Consider the following 20177-nt stretch of genomic DNA (forward strand, 5'->3'; position numbering starts at 1 on the left):
ATGGATTTCAAAGAATCGATGTTGTTCAATTAATCAAGGAGACAAAGCTCCTTTAAATAGAGTTACAAAGACGATGTTTCTAAAAGAAACAATCGTTAACTAGAGGCGAAATTAGAAACAACTTAAATGACCATTAATAACACAAAGAGAAAGATATTATTCTAATACCCTCCATTAATGGTCATTGTTCTAACTACCAAGAGAAACAACAGAGAAGGTTGCCCCCTTTTTCTTAGAACACGCTGCAACAGAAGACAAGAGCCTGCCACTAACTCTGCCACTTGAGATGAGTCTGCCACCAACCCTCCCAGAAACTGCAGAACTTTTGGAGATACCCAAAACAACACCAACCATCCAACCTGATGTTGGAGAACTGTCCCTCCCTGTAACCAGAGACACACCAAGAATAGCTGTCACGATTTTGAGGAAAAAATCAGCAAACCCTCCAAACTATTGCAGATGAGCAAGATGCCCGAAAATAGACTGCAAATAAGAGACTAGTGCAGATGTTCGCACAACTACTCCAGGTGCGACGAAAAACAAACTGCAGCAAAGTACAATTTTTGAGGAAAAAAAACATAAACCCTCCTATGATTTTATTTTTTACAGGGACAAAATATTTAAAAACCCAAAGATAATTTTTTTGGACAAAATTATTAAAACCCACAGATTTTTTCATGGGGAAAAAATATTAAAACCCATCAAAATTTTTTTTAGGTAAAAAAATATTAAAAACCGAAACAAACATCGATGCCCATAAGCCATCTTCACGCTTTTCGAGGCATGAAAAACGAGGTATTGAGAAGATGCTAAATGCACAAAACCTGACTGCCTTCCAACATCAAGTTGGTTAATGACGCCATCTTGCATGCTTCCCAATGCATGGAAAACGAAAAATCGAGAAGCGGCGCTAGCACGGAATTCAAAAAATTTGAATCCCAATGCAGAAACAGAGGCATATGCAGGTACAGACTTCAAAAAATGAAGTACGACGGGCATGAATTTCAAGAAAAAAATTCCGTCTGACCCAAAAAAATCCAAAGACAACCCAGAAATCCTTGCGAAAAACCCAAAACGAATTTGCTATCGGAATTTGGATCTGCTGGCTCGAAAATCGAGGCACCTAGAAAATTCTGACGATGACCCAGTTGAGATCTCGAAAAACCCACTATGAATCAGTTACAAAGACGATGTTTCTAAAAGAAACAATCGTTAACTAGAGGCGAAATTAGAAACAACTTAAATGACCATTAATAACACAAAGAGAAAGATATTATTCTAATAGAATGGAACCAAACCACAAGTTAGTGGGAAAAAAATACATGTCCCTGTATGCTGAAAGGAGAATCGATACTTTTTAAAAGGGAAAAAATCAATAAAATGTTGTGACAACCTAAATGAATAAGTATACTTGGAGTTCCTTCAATTAGTCACTAAACCAATGAGAAAATTCATAACCATAATGTTATGGTAGATGGGGATGGGTACTACCACAAAAATGAGAAATGGGTGATTTGAGATGTGCATGCGTGCATGCGCGTTGTGTGTGTGAATGCGCACAATTTCTATGCAACTTTAAAATTGTAAACTGCTAATGTTTAAAACTAATTTGTTTAAGTACATTAATGTTAAATTGAAGTCACCAAAAGTAACAATTAATTGGTAGTCTATATATGATAATCAACGAAGCAAAAATATAAATCCTAAAATAATAGAAGGTTGAAAAAACCTGTCTAGCAGGCATGACTGAGTTGTAAAGTTGAAGTGTTACCACAATAAAGACTTGGGTTCAAATCCATTGGGAACAACTAGGCTTGCTCCAAAAGTGGATTTCACGCAGTTGAGTTATACGTTTGATTAAAATTATAGTTAATATGTACTTGAAGAAAGGGAGCTTTTTTAGTTCCTCAGGGCCATGGAGCTATTGTCCATTGATGTTTAGATTAGAATTTTGCAAGAAGGTTAACAAGAAGACATGCTAGAGAAACAAATGAATATGATGAACAGGTATAATTATGCATTATACTTAAATATTGAGGTAGAACCTACTAAGTTTTAAGAAGCAGTGGAAAAGAAAATGGATTACAATAATGGAAGAAGCGATTTGATGTTATTGAAAGAAACAAAACTTGGTAGCTAGTAAGCCTATTAAAGATAAAGAAATGATAGGAACTAAATGGGCTTAGATGGTAAAGGACAAAAGTGATGGAACAATTGAAAGATGCAAAGTTGGATTGGTTGCAAAAGGCTATGCACAAAGGTACGGTATAGACTATGAAGAGACCTATGCATCTGTTGCAACATGTGATACTATTTGATTGATATTATCATTGACAACACAAAAAATAGGGAAACTACACTAGTTATATGTCAAAAGTGCATTTTTGAATGGATACAATGAAGGGGAAGTATATGTAGATCAGTCACAAGGATTTGAAGAATAAAGCGAAGAAGGATACACTTATATGTAGAAGAAGTGGCACATGGTTCTTAGCAAATGGATATACGAGAAGCAAGAATGAGCCCACATTATATTTCCAAATGAAGACAATGAAACATTAAATGTTTGTCTATATGTTGATCTTATCCATACAATAAGCTCAAATAAGATGAAGAAAGAATTTAAAGAGGCAATGATTTCAGAGTTTGAATTGATTGATTTAGGAGTGATGCAATAATTTCTTGGCATGGAAGTGAACACAGATGTGATTGCTATGTTTTTGGCCATGGTATTAAGGACGGGGTAGACGACAGGCAGAGCTAAGGTTTTGTGCCAGAAAGTTTTCAAGCATGCCTTCCTAGGCAAGATGGATGAGGTGTTGGACAATGTAGATGGAAACCTGCATATTCTGATGCCACAAAATTACTACATGTAGAAAGACAGGGGCAGGGAGGTGAAGATATTTCCCCTTATCAGCTCTTTGGAGCCGAATGTTTTGGTTGGGCGTGGGGAGGTATTTGTTAGGAGCACTGTCTTCCTGTAGAGGCTAACTGGGATGAGGATGGTCACGAAGGAAGGCTGAGTGAAGGAGTACATGTAGATGGAGGAATTGCTGGAGGAGAATGAGGCAGAGTCAAACGTGGACCTGGATTTTGGGACGCCTATACAGGAAGAGGAATGGGTTGAGAATGACATGCACGATCCCTTGGAGATGGTGAGCACTGCGGCTCATGATGCCTGCAGTCCAGAATGCCTTGTGGTGGCTAGAGCCTTAGCAATCAAAAGGCTAAAAGATGATGGCTAGCTTGGCGGACTATGTGGATATGGTTTTTGGCACCTTCCTCTGTTTTTTGTAATGTTTTAATAGTTCTATGCTGTTAAAAGATAGGGCTTGTCTATGTCACCATTTTGTTTAAACGGTGATGGATATTGTAATATATATCTATATAACTCCAATTTTGTGGCATGGAGGATAATGTCTTGGGTGGTGTTGTGACGTATTCACACATCGCCCCATTGCAACTGGGGACCCCTGCTTTTTGCTTTCTAGGGTTTGTTTTCTAGGTCTTTTAGGGTTTTGTCTGTTAGCCTTTGCAGGATGAGTGCTGTCGAGGGGATCGTTGGATTATAGGTTTTGCTTGAGCCAGGGTGAGTCCACAGGGCCCCAGAATTAGGGTTTCTTTGAGAGTCTTCCTTAGGGCCTGGTTTTGCTCTCGTTGCTAATTGTGTCTTGCTTTGTGAGTGGGTATCATTCTTGAAGGTCCGAGTTAGGTCGAGTTGGTGAGTGATGAAGTTTGGAATGTCATCCTGATCTTCAAATGCCCTGAAATTTGGCTAAGTCTGGAATGCCCTGATCCTGAAATTTGGCTATCTGGAATGTCCTGATCCTGAAATTTGACTAAGTCTGGAAAACTGAAGAATCCTCCAAAAACTAGATTTTGCAATATAACTCCGGGAGGTCCGAAACCACTCTCAAACATCCTAAAAGTATATATGGAATATAACTTAAAGTATAAGTGTCTTTCTTCTTTCTTATACTTAAATGTTATATTCCATAAAATGATCCTGACGGAGAGACCAAAATGTCAAATTTCGCTCTCGACCGTTCCAAAGGGTCCAAAGCGAATTTCGCTCCTGACTCTTCCAAAGGGTCCAGAGCGAAATTCTCCATAAGACATTCTACTTTGACTAAAACCTACAACTAACGCATTCCCAGGCTTGAATGAAGGCAAAAGCACTTGTTTGAATGAAGAAATGCAAAAAAATGAAGTCAGGATCATGGCCTAAGGTGAATTTCGCTCTTGACTCTTCCAAAGGGTCCAGAGCGAAATTCTTATTTCCTTTATTTTTCTCCTTAGCTTGACGTTTGTAGACTTTTGAGGCATAATTGAGAAGGTTTGATGCAACTTTGCCTTGGAGAGGAGATTTTAGACCTTGGGATGATGGATTCTAGCCTGGGAGAGGAATTTCGCTCCTGACCCTTCCAAAGGGTCCAGAGCGAAAATCCTTATAACCCTTGTTTTCTTCTTTATTTTGGCTAGGCGTTGGCTTGAGGGGAGATGAATGGGTATGTTTTTGCCTTGAGAGGGAGTTTGGTTGATTTTGAAGAACAAGATTTTGGCCTAAAGGAGAATTTCGCTCCTGACCCTTCCAAAGGGTCCAGAGCAAAATTCATCATAAACTTCATTTGCTACCTTGTTTGACCTTGAAACCTTCTTCCTCAGGTGGAAAATGATCTAAGTTTGCTTCTTGAAGTGGTTTGAAGTTTGAAAAGTGAGTAATCTAGCCTAGAATGAGATTTTCGCTCCTGACCCTTCCAAAGGGTCCAGAGTGAAAATCCTCCTAGACCTCATTTCCTCCCTAGTTTGACCAAATTTTGAGTTGCAAGGCATCTTGAAGGGAAGTGTGGACATGTTTGGACTTTGGAAATGTTTGAAAGCCTTGAAAAAATGAAGGATTCTAGCCAAGAAGGTGAATTTCGCTCCTAACCCTTCCAAAGGGTCTAGGGCGAAAATTCTTCAATCACCTATTTTCCCTTGCAAAATCAAGTCAAACTTGGGTTGGTTGAGAGGAGAGAAGTGTTTTCTTGCCTTGTGAGGTGGATTCAAGTTGAAATAATGGAGGAATAAGCTCAAAACAAGATTTTCGCTCCTGACCCTTCCAAAGGGTCCAGAGCAAAATTCTTGGAAACTCATTTTTTTCTTCTTGGAGATGGTCAAATTCTTGAGTTTTATGGCATAGTTAGATGGACTTTGATGTGTTCTTGCCTTTGAATATTGGATTGAGGTAATGGAGTAGCCAAGACAAGCTCAAAATAGGAAATTCGCTCCTGACCCTTCCAAAGGGTCCAGAGCGAAATTCCTAAGATCCCGTATTTTCCTAGCAAAATCAAGTCAAACTTGGGTTTTTATAGCTTGCATGAGTGTGAGAATTGATGTTCTTGCCCTTTTGAAGTTGGTTGAGGTTGAAAGATGGAAGAATAAACCTAAAACAAGAATTTCGCTCCTGACCCTTCCAAAGGGTCCAGAGTGAAATTCTAAAATCCATCTATTCCTCTCATATTTATGCCAAGCTAGGCCTAGACAAAGATGGTAGAGGTCCTTGAGATTGCCCTTGAATGGATTTTTGTCTCCAAAAATGATGATTTTAGGCTAGGGGAAGAAATTCGCTCTTGACCCTTCCAAAGGGTCCAGAGCGAAAATCTTAAAATCACCTATTTTCCTTGCAAGTCTAGTCAAACGTTAGGTTTTCATGGCTTGGATGGGTGCGAGGAGACATGTTCTTGCCTTTTGAAGTTAATTGATGTTGAAAAATGATGGAAATTAGCCAAAACCAAGGATTTCGCTCCTAACCCTTCCAAAGGGTCTAGAGCGAAAATCCTAAGATCACCTACTTTCTTTGCAAGACAAGTTAAAATTTTGATTTCTATAGCCTAGACAGGAGTGAGGCAATGTGTCCTTAGTCTTGGAGGTGAATTGAAGTTGAAAGGATGGAGGAACATGCTCAAAACTTGAAAATCGCTCCTGACCCTTCCAAAGGGTCCGGAGCGAAAAACACTAAAACCATCCTTTTCTCCAAATTTTGTGCTAAGTCAGGCCTGGACTAGGGTGAGAAAAGCTATTTGGAATGCCTTGGAAAGATGTTTGACCTTCAAAAATGTGAATTTTGACCTAAGTTGGAATTTCACTCCTGACCCTTCCAAAGGGTCCAGGGCGAAATTCTTATAGGGTCTGTTCCTGGAGAAAATCTTGGGCAAGTTTCATGTTAATATCTTTTTGTTGATGATTTAAGTTGAAAATGCTATGTTGAAATGAATTTATCATGTGTCCTTAATCATCTTTTGGTTTGTTTTGGCAGATGAAAGAAGACTAGGCTAGGACAAGGACAACCTTCTCCAGCCCAGCCTCATCAAGGACGACCTCTTCCAGTCCAACATTTGAAGGAAAGACAAGGTGGCATCCCAGTCATCACTCCTCCAGTCCGGTTGGTCCACTTCAGCATGTCCAGATTCAATGTACCTGACTCATCAAAGATGGCACTAACTTTGATGTAGCTACCCTGGCTATCCATTGGTCGAATATTCCAAAGAAGACATGTGTCCAAATAATGCAATTATTTCATTGGTCAGAATTAAGTTTGTTGTAACAAACCCTAATTAGGGTTTCATTGTAAAATCTCGGCCATTGATCTCAAAGTGATCTGAGCCATTGAATTGTATTGAAGGCACTATATAAGCCCTGGCTCCTCATTTGTAAAGCGAATAGTTAGTCAATAATAGCTAATAGTTAATAGTTAGTAATAGAGGCCAGAATAATAGAATAGCAATTAGAGTAGATTAAGAAGAGAAGGCAAGACATTGTTGCCTTAATTGTAAAGACTTCTCTTCATTGAAGATATGGTGGAATATGTTGTTCTTTGCAATGTGCATGGTCTCTTGTTGAATCTTCATTTTTGATGATAGATGATTAAATTGAGTGAAGAAAATTGTTGAATGCACCTGTGTGGAATCTGTCTAGTCCATACCACTAGCCTCTTACTGATGGTAAGTGCGCCTTGCGTGGTCAACTGGCATAAAATGAGCTTAATCTTAAGTCGTTACACATCTATTGTTCATGCATTATCTTGAATGGTGATCATTGTCAGATGGTGTACGATTTGAACATATTGGAAGCATCCCTTAGAAGATCGCACTGAGTTGGTGTTGAATTGTTCAACCTGATGGTGAGACCCAGCCCAGTAGGACTCCACCTAGTCATTCATCCATTTTCTCACATTCTAGGTAGTAGAGTAGACGTCCTGAACCCTGCATCTTTTGTCATTTGTTTGTCTTCCAGTTAGTTAATAGGACTTGTGATTCCAGCAAATCAGACGTTTAGGTCATTTAGTGTAAGTCCCCTTGTGATTCCAGCAAAATCACATCATACCGTGAAGAGCTTATCCACGAGTAGAGATCCTGCATAACATGAACCTTGAAGCTTCTCCGATTGATCCTTCTGCGATATCTTCAGCATTCGGGAGCTTTATTCAAGAGAGGATAAGGTACCTTTAGGTATTTTATTCTGTGTTTGGTCGTGTACAAAATACACATCAACAGGTGGGTATACTGATATGTATGATGATATGGGGTATTAGTGCAGGGGAGTATAACTGAAAGTGAAGGAAGTTGATGAATTACATTGTACTCTTTTCTCAGTAATATAAGGGTGGTGCCTTGTAGCAATAATTTATCTACCAATTTTTTTTTTTCTTGGCATGGAAATATGCCAATCTTATGGGAAGATCTTTATTTGTCAAGAAACGTATGTCCCGGATATGTTGGAGAAGTTCAATATGCTAGACTATAAAGGAGTTGATGCATTGATTGCGTAATGGTGAAAAATTGATGAAAGAAGATGTCACCAAAACTAGATGAAAGGAAATACAAAAGTATTGTTGGAAGCTTAATGCATTTGATAGCTACAAAGCCAAATATCATGTTTCTAGTATCATTGATTTCAAGGTCTATGACTAAATTGATAGAGAGACATTCACATATAGTAAAAAGGATACTCAGGTTTGTGAAAGGAACAAAGATCATGGAATCCATCATTATTTAGTTTAAGATTCAAAGTCTTTTGGTTATTCGGATGCAAATTGGACAAGATCGTCGGATGATAAAAAGAGCACTTTGGGACATTGTTTTACACTTGGAAGTGGATTGAAAACACAGAGTTCAAAGAAGCAAAATACACTGGTAATATCAAATATAGAAGCAAAATATGTTGCATAAACAACGTGGACATGAATAGTTTGGTTGAGAAGAGTTTTGGAAGATCTAGGAGAAAAACAAAGTTCCATGGTGGAGCAATACAATTGATTAAAAATCTAGTATTTCATGAAAGGACAAAACACAGAGAATTGAATCACCATTAGATGATAGAGTTGGTACAAGAGAAGAAAGTTGAAATTTATTTTTTCACGTTAGAGGAACAATTGATAGATATAATAACTAAAGGACTATGAAAGATAATAAATTCAAGTTTGAAGACAATGTTGCAGATACATAGATTTGACATCAAGGGGGAAGATGTAGGAAATTTTAAAGTCAAATAGCAAATGCTGATAAAGTTGATTGATGTTGATGAAGTCAGGAGGACTTGACAAAGTCAAATTATTGATGCTATTGATGTTGAATAGTTGTTGAAGATGATATATAGCTGCTGCTGATAAAGATAATGTTGTGATACATATATTTGACATCAATGGGGAAGATGTAGGAAATTTTAATGTCAAATAGCAAATGTTGATAAAGTTGATTAATGTTGATGAAGTCAGGAGAAGTTGACGAAGTCAAATTATTGGTGCCGTTGATGTTGAATAGTTGTCGAAGATGACAGATAGCTGTTGTTGAAGATGATAGTAGTTGTTGATAAAAATAAAGATTGCTGCTGCTGCTGAAGATGTTTAGTTTGCTTGAACTTTGGGTGCAGTTAATGATAGGTAATTATGTTTTGAGTTGACTTTTCCAGCAATCTCAGATTAATTTTTTATTTATAAATTGGTTGTTATTTTAGAAGAAAGTCAAACACTACTTTTAGAGGGCACAAATTACTGATTTATTTCCCAGTTTTTTTGGTTTAATTTTTAGATGCAACTGCCTAGTTGATAAATTGCATGCAGGTGATTTAATTTAGGACTATTTGAATTATTTTTTCATCAGTTTTTTTTAGGAGTGCAGCTTTATTTCAGAAGGATCGGTTTTTGGTTAGCAAGTAGAGGAAGAAGTTTTGTGAGAGATTTAAGATGAGAGATTTAAGAAGACAATTCATATTATATTGAGACTCAAGGAAGTCAATTTTTTTAGAATAAGTAAAATTTTCTTTTGGTGTGTTGAATTTTGAGCAGCCCTTGCTTCATTTAAAATAAATTACCATCGCTGTATTTGAATATGATATGTTCCTTATTGTTAGTGGCTCCTTCCTAGGATTCTATGCTGTTGGCCTGTTCCTAGGTTTATCTAGTTTTGGCTCTTTGGGTGGTGTCATCTTGGTTAATGATGAGGTCATTGTAGTTTTTAAAATTATTTGCCTTTTAGTCTTTATTAATCTAGGTTGGTGTGCAAAAGTGATCTGTAATATGGTTCTAGGTCATGAGGGTTGCAAGCTCTTTCTAACTAACTCTAACTCATCCTACGGCTGCTAAGATTGGAATCAAATTTATTCTATTGCTATTGAAAATAAACACGCTTTTTGGATTGTAAGCACACTTTGCTGAAACGGAACACTAGCTAAAATGAAATTGCAGAAAGGGATTTTTTTTGTTGTCTTTTTTGAATTTTTGCATGGGGATTGTAAGTCTTAATATGAAAAATGCAGAGATGAAAATAATTTTTTATAAATTAACATATAGGTGAAACAAACTACTTAAATAAACAACAAATGAATTACTTAAAACAGAAAAATACCAAAAGATCTCCTTTAGGTGGAGTGAGCCCTACTCTCCTTCGAGATTGATCTTATACCTTTTTTGACAATGTCAAGATTACATTCTTTTTATTTAGAAATGTTAAAATAGGTTCTTACATGCTATCTCTGCTACTATAATTTAGTTACCTCTTATTCTGACTTTCTGACTGAATTATACTAACCACTATATGGAATTAATTACTAACTTTGCTATGAGCTTAAAAAGGATTATTGATAAAAGCCTAACTAATCAAAGATTGGCAGATCACAAATTCATGTGGTAGTTCTTTATTTTTTTATGAAAGAGATGAGCTCCAGTCTTAACTAAAGGCCTTTCCCAAATTCTCTAACTGAAGTACTCCTAGATCTTAGGGAAGAACTGAAGATGTAACACTATAGTTATACAAATGGTTGGAGAAGTCAATTTTTTGAAAACAGAGCATGTATGTAAGTGCCTCCAAATGGGGCAGTCGAGAGGCAATTGACAATTATGTTAACTGAAGGCATTCAAATCAACTTATACTTAATAAGACATGTGCCAAGTTCCTAGGACAAGTGTCACAAGTCTACAATTGCCACTCCAACTTGATAAAATCATTATTCTGCATTTCCTGGAGTTGACTGGTCAAGTTCAAAGCTGACTATCAGTCCATTCTGGAGCTGGCTACATTAGCATGTGGAAATTTGGAGGGCTTAAAAGTGCTGCAGACTGTCATATTTCAACTCTAGATTTGTCTTCTCTTCTTGAGACCCTGTATTTGTCACAAAAAGACATGGAAAGATACAAAAAACAAGATATTGCATGATCATTTAGGCCTATTTAACATTCAGAAATAAGCAAAAACGCATCATATATTTTACTTTATAACAACTACAAGCTATCAGATCTACAATAAAGTTCACCACAATAACTGTTTTAGCAGAAAATATACAATATTTTCTGATAAATGGTGAGACATTATTTGATTTCATCAGTTAACCAGCCAAACGTTTAGAAAGCTATTTTTTCTTAGCCACCTTGTCTTTTGGAAGCAAACATAATATTCCTTTTATTTCTTACTCATTATTGCCATACTCTTTGAAGACTTTACAGAAGTTTTTATAGAGAAGCCTATCAGCACTTTTACCCTTGTCTCCATTGGCAACCTTAAAAATTTTGTCACTTGTGACAATGTTCATAATAGAGGGCTTGGCTGTGCATTTCTGTTTGTTTCCAAACCAACCCAAGAGAAATGAGGAATGCTGAGACATCTGCTTCTTTTTATTGCCTTCCAGCTGAAATTTGATTGCTGTACATCAATTATTATTAAATATTAAGTGATGCTTGTATAGCCCGATATTCTAGTTTACATAAATCATTTCCCAGAATCTTAGCACTATTTTTTAGTAAAGAACACATGACTAGACTGGTTTGGAGTTTATTTTGGGATATCTAACCAACCAACATAAACATGTTAATGTTTATTTTTAACAACTTTAAGTCATGTATTTGTGGAGTGGAGACTTGTGCTTAAACTGAGCAGATTGACATTCATTACCTGATTAGACAATTTTTATCTGAAATATTTTGCAGATTGACATTCATTACATGTGCTGACTACATTTGTTGGTTTCCTAATCAGTTTACTGTTAATCATTCTTTAGATTTATTGAAGCATGATTAATCATTGTAATCATATGTTTTGCAGTACATTCAGCCTCAAGATTATCAAAAGCTTTCTCAAGTGGAATTACTGGTCATTGATGAAGCTGCTGCAATTCCATTGCCAGTAGTCAAAACTCTACTTGGCCCGTATCTTGTATTTCTGTGTTCAACTGTGAATGGGTAATTTTGAGCTGCCTTTATTTTATTATTGCATTATTCTGTGAAATACATTACATTTTGTCCTTGTTATGGATGTGTGATTTACACTGAGTTGTGATTTGAGTATGTTATGGTTTGACATATGCAGGGTTAATATTAATTCTAGGCTTTTATGTTAGTTTTAATTTTGAGAGATACAAGCGGCATATACAGAAGAAGAATCAAGTGGTTGAGAATCAAACCTGTAAAATAGGGGTTGACACAACACATGGTCTTCTTACTTGTTTCTCATTTTCTATTACAACCATGATATTTGATATGCATTAGGCACTCCTTGCTATTCTCATAGTTATTTTTTCTATGGTCCCATTTATCACACATCATGTGTAGGGCAATTTAAAATCATAATTTTACAAAATTTAAAGTTCTGGATCTTATTTGGTTTCATTGGAGGATTTGTAGGGCATAGGAAAAAAACCAGTTAGACTCTGATATCATGTTGGATATGTATCATAACAGCTATGAGGGCACTGGACGCTCACTTTCACTGAAGCTTATTCAACAGTTGCAGGAACAAAGTCAGCAACCAGGGAATACTGACAATGGATCTGTATCAGGTATATTTTATCTACATTTTTTTTTTCAATCTGTGTCACTGATGTCCAATATTTCCTCAAAATTTAGCCTGGGTGTTTTTTTGTGTCTGTTGAATTCTGGCTGGTCCGATTGGAATATGGCTATTAGAGGCAGTATGTCCTATTTGAAACAATTTATTTATTTCAAATTTACAAGTTGCTTTTCATAGACAAGTGCAGTAGGGTTATCCAAAATGAAAACCATTGCTGTCTTAAAGGGAATTCCAATCGTAATTATTGGATGAGTACCTTTTGAAATGTCTTCCATCCCACACTTTTCCATTTTGGGTGGGGTTGGATGAAAAGGGGTTCATCCCTACCCTAAAATGAGTTGATCAATCCCACACATGACTCAACCAATTCATCTGAGGAAGCCGTTGCTCACTTAAATACTTCTTGCTATATTAGCACTAAACACAGAAAACCATAGATGAAAAAATCGGCTAAAAATCGTCCAAATCGCGTTTTATTGGGAGTCATTTGTCTTGCCGATTTAATCTGCCGAAAAATTGTGGAGGATTTTTGATAAAAAATCGTGATTTTTGCAGGGAAAAAATCGCAATTAAAATTTTAAAAATCGTGTTTTAAAAAAGTGAATGGTTTTTTTGATGCAACCCTCAAAGTAGAATGCTCGGGAAAAATAAAATATGATTTCGGCTGCTTCAGTTTTTCGGTTTTCCTAAATGCGCAAATCCTCCGACGATTGAAAGCATTCAGAAGGAGACTCATGACATTGCACCCTCTTTGAAAAAAATCCCCATCCTAGTGTATTGTCTTCTAGAAATTCCTAGCTGGGAACATTTTTGGTTCTAAAGTAAAATTGCACGAACATAAAAAATAGAATGTGGAAATGCTGAAAAACACAAGATTTCATGGCACTCGTTTACACCGAGTTACCACCCTTGTGGGTTGGATTTTAAAAAACTATCTTGATTATTTACAATCAAGCAAAAATGAAAAACTCTTACGAGTTCAACCAGAATCATAGGATTTAGATATTTATGAGTTTTCTATCTTCATTTATACGGATTTAGAGATTGTTTTGCAAAGTTTCTATTTTTACTTTTATGAATTGATTCATATATATTTGCATATATGATGTTTCTTAATTTTTTTTATTAAATACTGTTTGTAAAAAAAGAGCTACCATAGAAACAAGTAACAACATTAAGCAATTTTCAATTGTGTTCCAACTATGATTTATATTTGATGGAAACCAGAAATATGTTATTATGTTGAATGTTCTATAAATTTAGTGTATATGTGTGTTTTTTTAGAATATTTAAGAACTGATATATTTTCAAATGTTCGATAAATTTGCCGATTTATTGCTGACTCCCGATTTTTAAAAATTTTTGGGCCAAAAGATTTATTGCCGATTAAGAGCTTTCATTTTTGCAGAAAACCATGATTTATCCCAAGTAATTGTGGATCGCCACATTTACTATGCCTTTTTGTCAAGTTTTTCTCCCGTTTTGAAAAGTGGTTTTGATTTTTTTATTATTTATATCTATTTTTTTATTTTTGCTCAGTTTATACTTAAGATAGAAAGCTACAAGGCACGAGCAGACTGAAAGTTTTTAGTTTAGGGTCAAGGTTAGGGCATTTTAAATTTTCTTTCATGCTTTTCTTTTGAATATATTTATTCTAGAATTAAAAATTTAAACAATAATGATGACTTTTTTTTTTATATTATATCTTAATGAGGGTCTAAGTAAAAATAACAGGTCTGCCCCTATAATAGTAGGATTATCCTGTTCCATGATGGCCCAGTCTACTTTTTTAGGATCAGCCCTTTGTGACAACCTCAAGTTTTTTCTTTTCAGAAAACCCAACTCATTTTTAAAAAATGGTTGGCTTTTTTTATGTAAAATGTTTATTTTTATCTGTGTGCACTACATTTGATGTGAAATCAGTATTTTTCTCCATTTCTATTTTTTCTATGAATATTGTATTGTTTTTAAGTTTTCTGAAATTTTCCTTAGTTTATTCCCATTTTTAACTTGGATAATTGAACTCCATATACTCTGGCGATGCTGTGTAAATGGAATGCTACTATGCTTCCATTGTTTGTATGTATTTCAAGTCTTGAATTCTAGGTAAGCAGTATCAGATATTTAGTTTGTAGATTGTTCTTATTCTACATGGAGTAGTGGAGACATTTGCAGGATGCGTTTGAAGGCAAGTTGATACAGCAGCTGCTTGATGTCTTTATCACATTGCTTTATTCTGTCAAAAATATTAATAATTTAACTCTAAGAATTTAGAGCTGTAAACACTTATGTTTCGAACTAAATGGAAGATTGTTTTTCTTTATGTTATTTATATAAACATATTTATATTTTGGTAGGCAGAGTATTCAGAAAGGTGGACCTGGATGAGCCTATAAGATATGCTGTGGGTGATCCTATTGAATCTTGGCTTCACAAGTTGCTGTGTTTAGATGCTGCAAACTATATTCCTAATATTGACGGGAGGTGTGCATTAATATTTTTCTATTTATAATTATAAGTTTTGCTAAATGCCATGGAAGCATACCATAAAATATATTTGTTCCTGTTGTCACTTGTTTTTCGTTTGTAGACTTCCGCACCCAAGTGAGTGTCAGCTTTACTATGTCAACCGTGACACCCTTTTTTCATATCACAAAGCCAGCGAAATCTTTTTGCAGGTGAGAGGTCTGATTTATCTGTGTTAGTTCTTTAAATGAACATTCTGTCTTTTGGAACAACGTTTCTGAGACTTGTGGTTCCATGCATGTCATATCTTGTTGGATTGATGCAGCGCATGATGGCACTGTATGTGGCTTCTCATTATAAGAATTCGCCAAATGATTTACAGCTAATGTCAGATGCTCCTGCACATCACCTTTTTGTGTTGCTTGGTAAGTAGCACTCACTATTCTGCTTGCTTTTCTTCCATATAGTAATTTGTTTTTCTATTATCTCATCATACTTCGTTTGCAGGCCCCGTGGACGAGACAGAAAATCGCTTGCCAGATATTCTGTGTGTTATTCAGGTTTGGGCTGTATATCCAACTTTGTTCAAATTTTATGAATTTAAACTATTTGATTCCTTTAATCTACAAAGCACTTGCTGTTTATGCTGTTAAGCACATGGACTCTTTATTTATGTTTTCAATGATTCTAGGTTGCACATTTTTGCTATATCCTAAGTGTTAACAGTTAATTAGTTTGGTAAACAGCTGAATGATTACTTTAACAAGCATACCGCAATCTCCTATGCACCATGGTTACCATTTTGACACAAGTTTTTGTGTTTCACGCAAACTTGAGTGAGGTATATGTCACTGCCATATCATTTACCATAGTGGGAGAAAGCAGCTCTATAAATTTTAACTATTTTCAGTTGGTAGACAATGCCTTAGTAAGACACTTCAATTAGCTATTTGAATTTTCTCTTACCAAACTTTTTATCAAGTTGGTTCCGTGACCTATCAATAGATGAAGTCTTGTTCAAAGTAGCAACATGTTATACACTATGAAGAATAATACTGACATTTAATTTAGTATATATAATTTAATTGGGAGTGATCTTCCAAGAAAGGAACTTAGACTTATTTTAACTTACATCTGGCAGTGAACTTGTAAGAATGGAAACTGGACTTAGTATATCTTACATTTACTTGGAAAGAATATACTCAACCATTAGTTGGATCTTAGAAAGTTGATTTTTGAAGTTCTACTGTCAACATAATTGCTGTTCTAACAAGGATAATTCAAAATCACCATATTCATTTTGTTCAATCTGGTGGAATTTGGATAAATATTTTACGTATATTACTATTCTATTGTCATATCCGACTTGATAATTTTTTGGGTTTTAGTCTCAGGTTGTCATGTCTGATTCTGTAGGGAGACCTGTGAACAGGTCCTGCGTGAAATTTGTTTAATAAAATGCTCTTTACTCTGGAATGTTTCGAAGTAGCCTTCTACTTAAATGTGCTGACTGAGGGGTATTTCTACTGTCACCTGGCCTTGTTTATTGGGTAATGCCACATCCAGCAAGTTAGATGCAGTATCTTACCCAGTTTCAATGCTAAATCATGTCTAGAGAGAGAGAGAGACACACACAAATACAAAAAACATATAAGAATCATAAATATGTACTTATTAACTTTGCAGACAGATAGATAGACACACATATATATTTTGTAGGACATGCATTTATATAATAAAGTATGCATTTAAAAATATTTATATTACTAATTTTAAAAATGTTAATAAAAGTATAATAACTTAAAGACTAAATAGATGATTCAATATAAATCATTGTAAATAATTAACATTCAACCCCAATAAATAAAAGTAAACCTCAAAAGGTGCTAAAAAGAAAACATGTATTTTTAATAAATGTGAAGCCGGTAATTATTGCTTTCATGGAGAAATGCAGCAGGTAATACTCAACAGCTTTACAAATCCCAAAATAAATTAAAAATTAAAAATAAATAAAGAGTAGCATACAACTTGAAACAACAGCAGCAATGGCAACCATTCACATATTCATTGTCCATCAGTCCAGCTTCATTTCTACACACATCCTTCAGAGAAGTATGGTTTGAGACTTGATGGTATTGAAGCAGCTTTCAGCGCTACAGCTTCAATCAGTTAAAGTCAAAAAGTGAAAAAAAGAAAGAAAAAGGTATTTTTCTGAGCAGGTTCACCTTGGGTGCCATCTGCCTCTTCTTGGTTTGTTACGGTTTCACCTAGGTTCTGGGGCGAACCGACAATCTACTGCACATGCTTTGACAGAATCCCCTGCTGAATTGGCCCAGAATCTCGACCAGGCACAGAATGGACCCAGATCCAGGCAATGCAGGGGATGAACCGGTAACTTAGCTTTTTCTGATATGATAAATTGCCCTTAAGGTGGAGACAACCTTTGGCTTTGTTGCCATGAGTTAGGGGCATCTTATAAGTCATTTACACCTGGGACTTGTACCCAGCCTTGTCCGTTGGGAAAAGAGTAGCCAGTGATTTGGATGTGGCATTTTATTGAATTCCAAGTCTTTATCATGTTTCCTGTGATTTGAACCTGTGGCTTAGTATAAAAGCCTTGATGCTGGTTGAGCTTACCCCCCTTAATTTCATTTTTTTTTAATCTAACTTATGCTAGTTCAAATATTGAAAGGCCTTAGTACTAGATTAGATTGGTATAAATACAAGAGCAGGTGTGATCGCTACATTTCTTTTTTCGTATACCAGTCATACTAGGTTGTGAAACTATATCTACATATGCATATTCTATTGTGGAAAGAAATATACATATGTCAGGTACATATATACGGTTTTATTGTCCGGGCATGCATATGGCCAGCATGGACCCAATTATATTCAATAATGTTTAGATTACTATCCCATTTACTTCATCATCCTATGGCATAATTTTCAGTGGCTTATGGCCATGAAATAAAAACTCATGGCATGTAGCCTTACATGTTTTCTAGTGAAAGTACTGGATGTACCATCGTCATGATTATTGCACATTTTTTAAACTACTGTATGTACTCTTTTGATATCTGGAGATATATTCACAATGTCTCCAAGATAGGTACACGTTTCTGAAATGGGAGATGGTACTAGGGGTCAAGGTTTGAGTATTTGTGTAACTATTGTATTTCCTCTTTTTTTCAATGGGTATTTATAGTGAATCCCCAAGGGATTCTGAGAGCCTAAAACAAGTTAGTAGATGTTAGGTGTCTAGTCACGTATCCATGATTGTATCCTATCTTGGATGTCTAAACATGTACCCGGAACATGTATGATACTATGATCCATTGTTTGCAGACTTGGACTTGGAAAGGACACAACGAGCTCCAAATTTTTGACTTTGCAAAAACACGACAACTTAAAAAAAACTTAAATTTATTAAAAAGCACATTTTTTGCAAAATTGAAAATTCAATTACAAAATGTATCAAATGAATATAAATTCCACGAGTAAGTGTTTTCTATTAGATTTGATTTTTGAATACATATGGATTACAAACCGCATCATCATGCGAAGCTAGATACAATTGCTAGTTGCAAAATTATAACTATTATGAATTTATGATGATTGTCTTTGAAAATCATCATCGAAAATTGCATATCTAGGCAAGTAAAAATTTTCAAGTTCTTACAATTTCCCAATTTTAGTGAAGAATTGGGTGATAGAGGGTGTGGTCATCACACTCATTTGTGGCTCCTTGCTTGGCCTAGAAAATTGTGCTTGTGGCTCCACCTTGCTACTAGATGGCAATGCTTTGTCCTCTACCATATCAATGTCTTCCAATGACAATCCAATCTCCCTTGCTTCTTGTGATGAACCCTTGCTGGTTCAACTCTTCAACCTGCTGTAATTTGTAGATCTTCTTTGTAATTTTTAATTATTAAGATGGTCTTTCAGAAATAGACAGAAGTTGCTGAAGAGGGTTTCTTTAATTTGCAGCACATATTGAATAATACATGAATTTAATCAACTGAAAAAATGAATTGGAGAATTTAGAAGCATACCCGTAGGTCCTTAGCCAATTTGTTGAAAAGAAAGAATAAATCAACAACTTACAAAGTTCTGATTTTTATTCTGGAACAATTCAGATCTTCTCTTATTTAAATACTAAGACACCCAAACAGTGAAAGATGGTGCCAATAAATGAGCAAGCTGTGTGTTTGGGAAAAGAAGCCTCTAAACCACAGAAGAATCAACAACAAAACAGTAAATAGGAAAACCCTACAACAAATCTGCCTTGTAAGAAGCCAAATCTGCCCCAATTCAATTCAATTCAATTTGACTTCTGAATGAAGCCAACCAAGCTGCAACAATTCGATTGATCTTTCACAATCTCAAAGCTACTAAATTCTGAAGAATGCATGCTCTCCAAAACAGGTCCAAACGCTAGCTGCCATAGCCAAGTGCTCAGAAGAAAATGTCAAATGCTCAATATCAAGAATGAGGTTTAATTTGCATCTTGGCTGCCTAAATACCCAAAAGGTGCGATTTTTGGCAATTAGGGATTAAAAAATAATAACTTGCTTTTAGGGTTCCCAACTTAACCCTAAAAGCAATGCCTAGCTTAGGAGATAATAAATTTTCACTTAAATAAATTTAAGTGATGCACTTTATGTTTTTATATTAATATTTCATTAAAATATTAATTGCCTGTGGAACCACTTAAAAATTCATATCTCTCTCATTATTGCTCTAAAACTGAATCTGTCAGAAGCTAGGGCCACAGTTTGCCATGCCAATGAAAATAGGACCATGTCTATTTTTAGCATTTTTTCCCTGAAAAAATAGGAAATCCTCATAAAGTGTCAGAAATTGATGAAACGAAGACCAGAACTAAACTCAACACTGAACTAGAACAAATAGATAGACCACTCCTCAAGATACTGCATTACTGACCCCTTTATCCATACTCTGTTAGCCTACAAGGGTCCAAAAACAGGCTAACTCTTCAATCCCAAGTCCCTGACTAGGATGGGGACATTACACTTCTGGTGCAATTACATCCTCCATCTCTTGCCTCTCAAACTTAACAATCACATCCTTTGTAAACAAGGATGGCTCATCATCCTACATGGTTAGTCACTGTAGGGATCAATCTCATCTACGAATCAATAGGCTCTGTTGATTTCTCCTCCACCTTTTTTGTGTGAAGTTGAAGGTTGTATCACACAAAGACTAGATCGTTGAGGTGTTGTTGAGTCAATTTATTACACTTTTTTGTGTGAATGACATCAAACAAACTCTAGTTGTGCTCAATTAGAAGCATTACAATGCTGAGACAAAATTGAGAGGGCTAGCTTTTTGCAGATTTGTGGTATTTCCAATCCAGTCTTCCCACCAAGA

General features: G+C 35.7%; 1 protein-coding gene across 1 annotated transcript in view; it reads left to right on the forward strand.

Moving 5' to 3' along the window:
* Positions 1 to 20177, forward strand: part of LOC131062624 (RNA cytidine acetyltransferase 1) — a 105872-nt gene that overhangs the window by 17480 nt on the left and 68215 nt on the right. The window contains exons 11-16 of the mRNA XM_057996333.2: positions 11574 to 11710; positions 12209 to 12306; positions 14675 to 14801; positions 14908 to 14995; positions 15109 to 15208; positions 15291 to 15343. Coding sequence (XP_057852316.2) covers positions 11574 to 11710; positions 12209 to 12306; positions 14675 to 14801; positions 14908 to 14995; positions 15109 to 15208; positions 15291 to 15343 — 603 coding nt within the window. The remainder of the gene's footprint in view (positions 1 to 11573; positions 11711 to 12208; positions 12307 to 14674; positions 14802 to 14907; positions 14996 to 15108; positions 15209 to 15290; positions 15344 to 20177) is intronic.

This window comes from Cryptomeria japonica, chromosome 5 (assembly GCF_030272615.1).
Source record: "Cryptomeria japonica chromosome 5, Sugi_1.0, whole genome shotgun sequence".
In the NCBI taxonomy this organism is placed as follows: Eukaryota; Viridiplantae; Streptophyta; class Pinopsida; order Cupressales; family Cupressaceae; genus Cryptomeria; species Cryptomeria japonica.